This window comes from Saccopteryx bilineata, chromosome 4 (assembly GCF_036850765.1).
Source record: "Saccopteryx bilineata isolate mSacBil1 chromosome 4, mSacBil1_pri_phased_curated, whole genome shotgun sequence".
Lineage (NCBI taxonomy): Eukaryota > Metazoa > Chordata > Mammalia > Chiroptera > Emballonuridae > Saccopteryx > Saccopteryx bilineata.
Window position 1 is genome coordinate 266,893,465 of NC_089493.1, and position 12,695 is coordinate 266,906,159.

Consider the following 12,695-nt stretch of genomic DNA (forward strand, 5'->3'; position numbering starts at 1 on the left):
GGAAAATCTGGGACTTTTGAGTTGAGTAACCTTTTTCACTTATATGAAGTTACTAAATTAATAACCCTTTCTTGTTTTCATTAATGTGTGGGAATGCAAAGTGTCATTATATTATGATAAATGCCTTTATCCTAGTAAAAAAAAATTCTCTAAAAGAATATGTAAACCATAAAAGTCCCTCGTGTGTTCACTGTTCATCTAAATCAGGCTTACAAACTGCCTATTGTGTGCTGCTAAATGATGAAATCAATTTAGTGGGTCCTGACAAGGATTTTAAAAGGTGAAACAGAATAGAGAATAGTGAATATTTTACTGATTTAATGCTATTGGGCAAGCTTTTATTTGTTAGTTAATGTGCAGGGACATATATATATGTGTGCATATATTAAGTCATGTGTAAAATGTATTTCTAGGTGTTGGTCACAGCCAACAATATAAAATATATTTGGTATTGACACACATAATTGTTAATATTAAATATGTTTAATACGTACATGTTTTAATACAAGTAACTCAGATTTTGGAAAAACATTTAAGTACCTCATTGGGAATGTCATCTAAACACGTAGAACCCTCTGTGTATAAAAATTTTTTTCCAAATAAGAACACTCATATTGGTGAGAAGATATTTGCCATGCTAAAGTAGTTGCTAGGCCTGTGACTTTATTGCTCCTCCCCACCCCCACAAGTACCTGATGATATTATAGTTCTGAAGATAAAGCAGTATACAAGACTGAGTTCCTGCCTTAGAACTACTTAGCATTTCCCTGCAGGCTTTTTCTTATCTTAGAGTGTGATTGAATTATTAAATCTCATTCACAGCAGAAAAGAGCTCCTTGAAATAGGGGCACATTGAAGAATTCACCATAGACCAGGGGTCCCCAAACTATAGCCTGCGGGCCGCATGCGGCCCCCTGAGGCCATTTATCCGGCCTGCTGCACTTCTGGAAGGGGCACCTCTTTCATTGGTGGTCAGTGAGAGGAGCATAGTTCCCATTGAAATACTGGTCAGTTTGTTGATTTAAATTTACTTGTTCTTTATTTTAAATATTGTATTTATTTCAGTTTTGTCTTTTTACTTTAAAATAAGATATGTGCAGTGTGCATAGGGATTTCTTCATAGTTTTTTTTATAGTCCGACCCTCCAACGGTCTGAGGCACAGTGAACTGGCCCCCTGTGAAAAAAGTTTGGGGACCCCTGCCATAGACATTGCCCCACCTCCATTGTTTACCAGAAACTTTCAGAGGCTTCCATTCACTTCCTGTAGCAAATGACAGTTATCAAGATGAAGGGATTTAATTTTGAATGCTGACTGAAGGCCTTGGAAAACGCATATATGTACTTGGAGATCTTAGAAATAAAGTGCCCTAATTCAGGTTACACTGGGCTAGTTTTTAAAAAACGCTACAACTAAAGTTAGTATGGCATCTTGGATGGGATTCTGGAACAGAAAAAAAGGACACTAGGTAAAAACTAAGGAAACCTGAATAAACTGAACTTTAGTTAATAATCTATCTTACTAAGATTTTATGTGGGATCTAACATCGTGCCACATGCCAAATGGTATGTACTAATAAGTGTTTCTGGAGGGCACTTGAAAGACCAGAGTTGTTAATTAGCCCTAATGAAACTGTCTAGTTATCACTTAGAGGTGATAGAAGGAGACCACCTAATACCAAACACCAAAGAGAGAGGTTAATTCTTCTTGGTATCTTGGCATTGGTCTTGAAGGGTTTTTTGTTTTTGTTTGTTTGTTTGTTTGTTTTCATATTTTTCTGAAGTGAGAAGCAGGGGTTGGGGGGGCAGACAGACTCCTGCATGCGTCTGACCAGGATCCACCCGTCATGCCCACTAGGGGGCAGTGCTCTGCCCAACTGGGGTGTTGCTCCGGAGCCATTCTAGTGCCTGAGGCAGAAGCCATGGAGCAATCATCAGTACCGGGGCCAACTTTGCTCCAATGGAGCCTTGGCTGCAGGAGGAGAAGAGAGATAGAAAGGAGAGGGGGAAGGGTGGAGAAGCAGATGGGTGCTTCTCCTCTGTGCCCTGGCTGGGAATCGAACCCAGGACTTCCACACACCGGGCCAACACTCTCCCGCTGAGCCAACTGGCCAGAGCTGGTCTTGAAGTTTTAAGAGTGACAACAACAATGCTTAACTTGTGTACCGTTTCTAATGCACCTAGAAATCTTTGTAAAATTATTTTCCAGAAGTAACTTAGCATGTGTCCATTTTTTTTTTTTTCATTAATTTTTATACTTTGGAAGTAAGTCTTGAATGCTTCATTTTCTCTTTCATCTACTTTCTGGATCTATTCCCAGTCAGCCTTAATAATTTCTAATCCTTATTTTTTTCCTTATGGTCACTGTATAGTTTCCTTTCAGTCCTACATATCTTTGCTTATTCACACATTACCATCTTATTAAGAGTTCTCTGCTATTCCTCTCTACTGTCTGGAAAGTAGAGTCCAAGTTTTTTTTGTTGTTTTTTTTTTTACAGAGACAGAGTCAGAAAGAGGGATAGATAGGGACAGACAGGAACGGAGAGAGATAAGAAACATCAATCATTAGTTTTTTTTCGTTGCAGCACCTTTGTTGTTCGTTGATATCTTTCTCATATGTGCCATGACCGTGGGGCTACAGAAGACCTAGTAACCCCTTGCTCAAGCCAGCGACCTTGGGCTCAGGCTGGGGAGCCTTGCTCAAACCAGATGAGCCCGTGCTCAAGCTGGCAACCACGGGGTCTCGAACTTGGGTCCTCCACATTTCAGTCCAACGCTCTATCCACTGTGCCACCGCCTGGTCAGGAGTCCAAGTTCTTGTTGCTCCACGCTCCACTCTGCAGAGACTGCTCTTATTGCTGTCTCCTGCATTTTCTGCAGTCCTTCGCTTGGAATGGGATTTCTCTGTCCTAGATGCCTGGACCCACCCCCTCAGGTGAATTAGCTCCATGAAGGCAGAAACTTGAGAATTAGGTTTGTGCCCTCTGTACTGTACTCGGTACTTCATAGACATGCAAATATTTAGTTGATCTTAGTAAAGAAAAGTGATTTGTCTGTAAAGGATTTTGGTCATACTTGGAGTTGAAAGTTGGATTTCCAAATTCTGAAGATGTAACTTATTATCTTAAAAACTATCATATAGCCTGACCTGTGGTGGCGCAGTGGATAAAGCGTCGACCTGGAACGCTGAGGTCACCGGTTCAAAACCCTGGGCTTACCTGGTCAAGGTACATATGGGAGTTGATGCTTCCTACTCCTCCCTCCCCCTTCTCTCTCTCTCTCTCTCTCTCTCTCTCTCTCATTCTCTCTCGTCTCTAAAAATTAATAAAAGAAAAATTAAAAATTAAAGCAAAGAATTAAAAAAAATCCTTAAAAACAAAACAAAACTATCATATATTTTTAAAATCAGTAGACTGTTCCTAAGGGACAGTAAGGAACAATAATGAGTAGGGAAAACATTGCTCAGTGGCAGGATGGTATGGCCTGAGAGTTTGCAGCACAGACCAGACCTTCAGGTGTCTATTCTGAGTGGGGAGAGGGGCCAGCACTTACATCATCAAACATGTTTCCCGTTTTATAACCACTGCTGCTAGTCCACCCGCTTCTGGGTGAACAGTGTAGCCTCGAGCGGGTTTAGTCTTCCTATAACACTTTAGCATTGTTATTAAACTTTTATAAAGCAATTAGTATTTATGAAGTATTTTTATGGTCAATTTTTAACTTCTCTATAAAATAAAGATTTGAAATGTAACAGGCAAGGAAACTTGAGGTACAGAGGTGATTTGGAGGAGCTCCTACACCAAGCTAACATCTCAAGTGAGTCTTCCCTGTGTTATTTTTAATGTTTTAAAAAATGCTTTCATCTAACATAACTTACTTTTAGGTAATAGTCCCCTCTAAACTTAAATTAGTGTCAAAAGTATCTTAGAAATTTTAGCTCAAAGAATTTTTTGACATTTGAAATTTTTTATTTGATAACAGAATGTGTATTATATTACATACATATGCACTCTCTGGGATTTGTCTCAAGTTAATAGTACACTGTAAATGCTTCATAAATGTTAGAGTGGATAAATTGAAATCTACCTAGATGGCCCCAATCCCACCATCCTGTAGTATCTTCAGTGAACTGCCCAATGAACAGCTGAAAAATTCTTAAGTCCTGTAGAACTGACTACATCAGAAAGGGTAGTATTTAGGACAGCTTCAGTAATTCTTGAAAGTGTCTAGAGTATTAAGCCACTGATGGTTTTGTGAGGCTAGGATGAAATGAGTTGTTGGATTTGGGTTAGTTTAGCTATTTCCATCTATGTAGCTCTTAAAATATCGCTTCCCTGAAATTCTATCTTCCCAGTACTACATTTTTTTAATTGATTAATTTTAGAGAGAGATAAAAGGAAGGGGGAGAGAGACGTACCAATTTGTTGTTCCACTTATTGATGAATTTATTGGTTGATCCCCCCCCCCCCCCAGCAAGAAAAGGAGGCCTTGGAGAAAAGGTAAAAGGGATAGCCCGGGGCAAGCTGTCACTGCCCACTGCTCCCCTGGTTGCAAGTGTCCTGGGGTCCCTTAGAGCAGTGGTCCCCAGCCTTTTTTGGGCCACAGACCGGTTTAATGTCAGAAAATATTTTCACAGACCAGCCTTTAGGGTAGGACGAATAAATGTATCACGTGACCAAGACAAGCATCAAGATTGAGTCTTAGACGAATGTAACAGGGAATCTGGTCATTTTTTAAAAATAAAACATAGTTCAGACTTAAATATAAATAAAACGGAAATAAGGTAAGTTATTTATCTTTCTCTGTGGACCGGTACCAAATGGCCCACAGACCAGTACCGGTCTGCGGTCCGGGTTTGGGGATCACTGCTTTACAGCTTAGGAGAAAGAAAGGCAAGAGAAAAGCACCCAGGAGGAAAAAAAGGAGGAGGAGGAGAGAAAGATGCAGGTGTGCTCCCATGAGGGAACCTGCGCATTGGTTTATCTTGTTTGTGCCCTGTCTGGGGATCAAATCCTCAACCTTGTGCCTGACCAGGTGGTGGCGCAGTGGATAGAGCATCGGACTGGGATGCGGAAGGACCCAGGTTCGAGACCCCGAGGTTGCCAGCTTGAGCGCGGGCTCATCTGGCTTGAGCAAAGAGCTCACCAGCTTGGACCCAAGGTCGCTGGCTCCAGCAGGGGGTTACTCGGTCTGCTGAAGGCCCGCAGTTAAGGCACATGTGAGAAAGCAATCAATGAACAACTAAGAAGTCGCAACGCACAAGAAACTGATGATTGATGCTTCTCATCTCTCTCCATTCCTGTCTGTCTGTCCTTGTCTATCTCTGTCTCTGTAAAAAAAAATCCTCAACCTTGTAAAATCTGGATGATTCCCAACCAACTGATCTACCTGACCAGGGTTCCTACTACATTCTTACTAGTGCCTCCATCGCCTAATATTACCATTCACCAAGGCGACGGTGGCCCTTATTGAAGCTTTCCTAGATCTCTGTACTCAATCAGAGCTCATTTGACCCTGTCTTCAGTTCTACATGAGAACCCTCCATAAGTTCTCATGTAAACATTTAATGTGCCTTTTTGGCAGGCCTTCCTACCTCCATTTTCCTGACTTATCAGACAGACATGGTAGAATTTATAATGTTGATGTGATGCTGTAGTAACTTAACTCTTGGTTTATATTAGTTAGCCTATGATAAAATTGGTTTTGTTGTAAGTTGCTTTGCTTAAAGTTGCAGAATCAATCAACGGTGAGTGAGAATTTACTATAGATGGACCTATATACACAAACACATGCGTGTATGCATATAATTATTTGTGTTTTATATGTGCTCTACTCAGTTGTGAGCTGCTTGAAGGCCAGGGATTGTTTTCCGTCAGATATTTAATAAATGTTACATACATGAATTTAAAATGTTTTTTAATCATTCTCTATTTTGACATTTTCCCATATGTTTATACTATATCTTATTTCAGTATCCAGTTCCAAAGAGTATCTTAATGAAAATACCTTAGATTTTATGGTCATTGAAATAATAGCAGTAGTGTCTTGTGCTGCTATCAGTAATGTTAAAAATGCAAAATAAGTCACATTTGCATAGCTTTGGGAAAGGGAAAAGTGGGATAAACCTGTTTTTCTGGTTTTCTTAGAAAAGAGTGCAGAACAATACCTAATACTTCCTATTGGGAAGTAGCAGAGTTCTGAGTTATTAAAATTAATATTTTTAGCCATCTAAGAATGATATGATGGCTTGGTTCTTATGCCTCTGAAAAAAGTTTTCTTGAATGATATTTATTACCAAGTATTAACCTGGAATTTATCTCAAGGAAGAGATGGAATTTCTTTCGTGATATTTCTAGCAATATGTATATGGAGGTCAGGTTGCTTTCCAAGACTAACATATTTCCCCTACAGAAAGGATGACTTTGAGGAGAACTTTGTGAGATTGATTTGTTTTAAATATTTTTTTATTTTATTTTTTTTACAGAGACAGAGAGTCAGAGTGAGGGATAGACAGGGACAGACAGACAGGAACGGAGAGATGAGAAGCATCAGTCATTAGTTGTTTGTTGTGAATTGCGACATCTTAGTTGTTCACTGATTGCTTTCTCATTTGTGCCTTGACCACGGGCCTTCAGCAGACCGAATAACCCCTTGCTTGAGCCAGAGACCTTGGGTTCAAGCTGGTGAGCTTTTTTTTTTTTTTTTTTTGCTCAAACCAGATGAGCCCGTGCTCAAGCTGGCGACCTCGGGGTCTCGAACCTGGGTCCTTAGCATCCCAGTCCGACTCTCTATCCATTGTGCCACCGCCTGGTCAGGCTTAAATATTTCTTTTAAAAGAAACAATGCCTCCCCCCTTTAATTTTTTCCTCCTATGTTCTGCAAACATTTTATTTTGAAATTTTTTCAAATCTACAGTAAAGTTGAAGAAATAACAACAGTGGACTCTGATATATTATTAAGTCTTACATTTGCTTTATATACATATATGTACAAGCTCACATATCCTTTATGCTTGAACCCTTTGAAAGTAACTGTTGGTTGTCTCAACACTTCATCCCTGAATACTTTTAAGTCTCTTGAAAACGGGGGCATTCTACTGACTGCAACACCAATTGTCACTCATAAGAAATTTAACATTGATAAAATAATATCTATAAACATGCCATATTCAGATTTCTACATCTGTCTTTTTTTAATAGCTGTTCATTTCAGGATCCAAAGATCACACTTAGCATTGGTTGTCATATTTCATTAGTCCCCTTGCCTTTTTTGTCTTTTCTGACTGACATATTTGAAGAATTCATGCCATTATGGAAGGCATATAATGTGGGCTTGTCCATTATTAGCAGAACACTGCCTGATTAAGGTGTTGACTGCCAGATTTTCCCATTTGAAAAGGAAGTTTTTTCCCCCCTTGAGATAAGTAATTTACACAGGGTGATCATTTGAGATCATGTGAATATCTTGTTCCCCAAAACCCAGTTTTTCAATGGTTTTAGCATCCATTAATAACCCTGGCCTGAATCAGTTATTACAATTATTTTGCAGAGTAGTGATTTTCTAATAATATCACTCCTACATTTATTATATAGCATTCTTATTGATTTAAAGAGTAGTTCCCTTCCCTTCCATTAATTTGTTTTAATAGACTACTTTTTAGACAGTTTTGGGTTCATGTTCATGGCAAATTGAACAAATTATAAGGTTCTTATATGCCGCCTGCCCTTGTACATGCACAGCATCCCCTGCTTGCAGAGTACTAGTACATTTGTTACAGTCAGTGAACCTCTACGTTGATAATGTCGTTATCACCCAAAGTCCAGTTATATTAGGGTTCGCTCTTGGTGTAGTACGTTCTATGGGTTTGAACAAATGGCCCTACTCATTTTTTAATTATCTATTAAACATTTTTAACTTCAAGTTGTAGGTGGTGGTGGCGATGGTACTTGTTATTCTATACATACATACTGTGTATTAGTGTTTGAAGTGCCTTGTATTTGTTATTTCTCAATAGCTCGAGGTCTTTATTAGTATTAACCCAATTTCACAAATAAATAAAGCTTAGAGAAGTTGAGCTTAAATCATATGGCTAGTAAGTGGCAGAGCTGGGGTTTAAATTATCTCTGCAAATTAGCAGTGATGAGGCACAATCAAGCCCTGCCTTTGCCACTTTCTAGCTTTGTAACTAAACCACTTGTTACATCTAAAGAAATGGCAGTAAGATTCAAATGGACGAGTGATGACGCACCATAGATTTGATGGCCCAGTGCAGTAAGTAATACCTGGAAAGTGGAGAGTAGTATGTACACAGTACTTGCACAAAATCTCAAGTTTTTGTTAGAGTAGTAGTACCCAGAACCAGACAGTAGCAAGAAGAAATTGTATTCTGAATGCATTAAACTTCAGTTTTAGTAATCCCTCCTAGTGCAACACAGTGACGCTGGAGAGTCCGTTTCTGTATGTACTGTATTAGTATTACTGGGTTTGAGGAAGGGCATTTGCTTAGGTTTGAGGAGATAAACACTTGGTAGATGCTAATTCTAAGTGAATATAAGAGAGCCATAGGAGCATATGTTATATTTGGATTTGATTTTTCAGAGCAATGTATGCTTACATAGATTCTGTGGATATTTCTAGCCATCTGACCTTTGGTGCCGCTGTAGATTCAAGTCTTGACCTGGAATGCTGAGGTTGCCAGTTCAAAACGGCAGACTGCTTGCCTGGTCAAGGCACATGAGAAGCAACTACTATGAGTTGATGATTTCCCCCTTTCTCTCTCTCTGTCTCCTTTCTCTAAAATCAATAAAATCTAAAAAACAAAACAAAAATAGGCACCTTTTTCATAAATAATATTTGGAAAACTCTTATAATTCCCAGGCGATGTTATTGTACGTTAGAGTGAAGTGTTTCACCAGGGTAGTGTAGCTGGCTGGATGGCATTTTTATTGTTCTGATCTGGGACAGGAACACATGGCCGACTTGAATCCTGTCTATTTCCCCACCTAGGTCCCGCGGCAGTGCTGGTGGCCATGGTTCCCGTAGCCAGAAGGAGCTGCCCACAGAGCCCCCCTACACAGCATACGTAGGAAATCTACCTTTTAATACGGTTCAGGGCGACATAGATGCTATCTTTAAAGATCTCAGCATAAGGAGTGTACGGCTAGTCAGAGACAAAGACACAGACAAATTCAAAGGTGAGTTTGGGGGACATTCTGGTACATGATTGTAAGGGGGGAGGGGCTAAGCCAAAATGTGTTAGTGAACCAGAGAGCTCTAATAATGAAAGTGTTTTAAATGTTTGCTTTATCGAGGTAGCTAAAGTAAACACAGCACTTTAACTCAGAGGCCTCTAGTTCTACTTGGAGGAAAATGTTTCACACATCATCTAGTTTGTAAAAATATGTGGCATATACTCTGGCAAACCACTCTAGCAGTCCTGTTTGACAGTAAAGGAGTTAACCTGGGAGAGAAAAGAACAGGTAAATCTGAGGATTTTTAGGTTTATTTTACCTTAGCCAACTTGTGAGTTTTTCTTGTTAGTTTTTCTATAGTTCAGTTATTTATTATAAAATCCAAAAGAGAACCTAGTGTTATCACTATACATTTGTAACTTTCACATATGTGTTTGGGAGAGGGTTGGCCCAAATTTTAGATAAAGCTAGTGTCTATGGATTAGTATCTTTTTTGTTTGTTTGTTTGTTTTTGTATTTTTTCTGAAGTTGGAAGTGGGGAGGCAGAGAGACAGACTCCCTCATGTGCCTGACTGCAATCCAACCGGCATGCCCACCAGGGGCCAATGCTTTGCCCGTCTGGGGCGTTGCTCCTTGGCAACCGGAGCCATTCTAGCACCTGAGGCAGAGACCATGGAGCCATCCTCAGCTCCCAGTCCAACTTGCTTCAGTGGAGCCTTGACCGCAGGAGGGGAAGAGAGAGACAGAGAGGAAGGAGAGGGGGAGGGGTGGAGAAGCAGATGGGTGCCTCTCCTGTGTACCCTGGCCAAGAATTGAACCTGAGACTTCCACACACTGGGCTGATGCTCTACTGTTGAGCCAACCAGCCAGGGCAGATTAGTATCTTAAGGGCACTTGAACAGAGAAAAGGAGTAAGAGTGAAGAATCAAATGACATCATCATCTAGCTTTCAAGGTTGCTTGAAAAAGGCAATGTGCCTTGTAGTTAAGTGCATGATGCAAGGTACCAGGGCACTTGGTTTGCACTATTTATCAGTAAGTATATCCACGAAAAGTAGAGAGTGACTAAGGTGACTTATAGTGGGGAGCTGCACAAGAAGCAGAGGTGTTGCCCATCTGGGTGGTTCTGTTTATAGTGGTATTTTAACTTTTTGAAGGTTTTTTTACTTTAGAACCTGAAGTCTTGTTATCAGGTAATCAAACAATGAAAACAAATATCAATTAAACTTCTATAAGTTAGTCTTACCCAATTTTCTTGCTAACAAGTATTATGAATTCAAACTTACGGTAAAAATGTGTAGGTGCAGGCCAACCATTGGGCTAAGTCAGTAGCAGCAGTAGGTTTTGTTTAGACTTTGTCTCACAGAAGGTCACCCTCAGTTTCAGCAGCTGTGAGATGTGAGATGTGTGACTGGGCTGTTATTGCCTCTTTGAACTTCAGAGTGGTTTTCTCAATTTCTCTAAACATTGATCATTTAGGGAAGAAGTCAGGGGACAAGGGACACTCTCCAGCCAAGTAGTACATTTTCTTGTGTAAGTACTTACTGAACTGAGCACATGGTGAACAGGAAAGGTTTGGACGCAGGCCTTCAAAGTACTTGCAGTCTAGTGGGCTTTGAAGGTGAAGTGTGGTCATTGCCTAGGATACGGATCCTGTGGCGGGGTGGGGCTGTGCACGGTGCAGTGTGAGGGTATTAGGGCCGGGAGAGTACTTCCGCCAGATGTGGACTCCAGGTGGCAAGGAGAGGAAATGGACAAGAGTGCTGCGCATAAAGGGAAAACTTACTCAGAGGCTTTATATCGACTACCTAAGAAGTAATAGTCTTCACCCTCTCCTTCAGGGCATAGCAGTATCGACCTTGAAATCTGTCTTAAAACCCCAGTGTTAGGTTATATTGAAGTCATTCAGAAGTCAGAACCAACAACTCTGCAGTGATTCAAGAAAGGCTTTAATATTATGAGTAATACATATAAGAAGAAAGCTTTATAAAAACACAGCTGCTATTTTAGTGCCTTTTTGGTTAGCATTTTCTGATAAAATATAACAGAAGGAGGAGTACCAATCAAGTTCTATTTATTGAAAAGTAAAATATGTTCTTTCAGGCTCTACTAATCTGCATTCATCTAGATGCAGCCAAACTGGTAGTTCTGATGTGGGCAAGTTGTACAAATAGGGATCCCACCTTAATTTTAACCCATAATTTCTTGAGGAAATGGAGTTTGTTTGTTTGTTTGTTTACAGGATTCTGCTATGTAGAATTTGACGAGGTGGATTCCCTTAAGGAAGCCTTGACATACGATGGTGCAGTAAGTATGTTCATGTTTCCTTTGTCATGTTAGTAGTTGAGTGTTTTCTTGCTAATACTTACACTGTTTTCCCCTTATCGTTAGCTGTTGGGTGATCGGTCACTTCGTGTGGACATTGCAGAAGGCAGAAAACAAGATAAAGGTGGATTTGGATTCAGGAAAGGTGGACCAGATGACAGAGGTGATTGGTTCTTCTAAAACTGAACGTAAAACTTATAACTGGTTCCAGCTCTGGAAGGTTACTGGTGGAACTCTGCCTTGTAGGTCTGATAAGCTTTTGTGAGCTTTTAAACTCTTAGATGGATGATGCTTCTGCAAGCCTGGGGTTGTTTTTTTCTGTTGACAGCAAAAACTCTAATTTTATTGAACTTCCCATCACATGAATTGTACATCATCCCAGTGAGTTTTTCCATGTTTGTGCAGCAAGGTAATGATCCTACCTCAACTTTATCTTTTTTGTGTATCCTCAGGAATGGGTGGCTCTCGAGAATCTAGAGGTGGATGGGAGTCCCGGGATGACTTCAATTCCGGTATCAGTATTTAAAGTATCAATCACCCTTAACCTTTTTCAATGGCCTTGCTGCTGTTGTACATTTCTTGTGAGTAGCTGGCAGCTGACCAGACTACTTCTCTAGTTCATTCTACAAATGAAACTTTCCCAAAAGGTACCCAGGCATGCAATAAGCCTCTATTAAAATCTAAATATTGGGTAGGGCCTGAAAGGTTCTACGCAGTGGGCGAGTGAGACGGATTCACCTTGTTTTGTTACCTTTCCTTAGCCTTCTATTCATTGTCATGTGCCTTTGTCGTGTGCTGTAGTCTTTCTTAGGTTCTAGCCCAAGGAAACTCCGTGGTGGCTGTTGAGTATACAGCACAAATAAACATACTTCTAGAAATAGTACGGCAATTCTAGAAACATACAGAAAGCCTTATAACTGTTGTTCCTGGTGGCTCCCTCAGAGAGGGTAAAAGAGTCCTAGTGACCTATTTTTTTTCCTGAAGAAAGCAGAGCTCATCCCTGAATGATGGGCACGATCCACTGTACCATTCCTTCCTTAACTTACCGAGGGCGGCCAGTTTGCATGCCAGGCCTGTGCTTTGAAAGAGCTCTTAAACATTTATCTCTTCACTTTTTTTTTTTTAATTTTAAAAGGAATTCATACGTGGAGTAAAAGTGTCCATTATAATAGAAAGGTAGAA

At 40.2% G+C, this 12,695-nt stretch overlaps 1 protein-coding gene across 3 annotated transcripts in view; it reads left to right on the forward strand.

Moving 5' to 3' along the window:
- The window catches only part of EIF4H (eukaryotic translation initiation factor 4H), a 28,341-nt gene that overhangs the window by 9,185 nt on the left and 6,461 nt on the right, over nt 1-12,695 (forward strand). The window contains exons 2-5 of one of the 3 annotated variants that reach the window (XM_066274569.1): nt 9,005-9,192; nt 11,431-11,495; nt 11,580-11,676; nt 11,966-12,025. In XM_066274569.1, the coding sequence (XP_066130666.1) occupies nt 9,005-9,192; nt 11,431-11,495; nt 11,580-11,676; nt 11,966-12,025 (410 nt within the window). The remainder of the gene's footprint in view (nt 1-9,004; nt 9,193-11,430; nt 11,496-11,579; nt 11,677-11,965; nt 12,026-12,695) is intronic. The other 2 variants (XM_066274570.1, XM_066274571.1) reach the window with 2 other exon arrangements.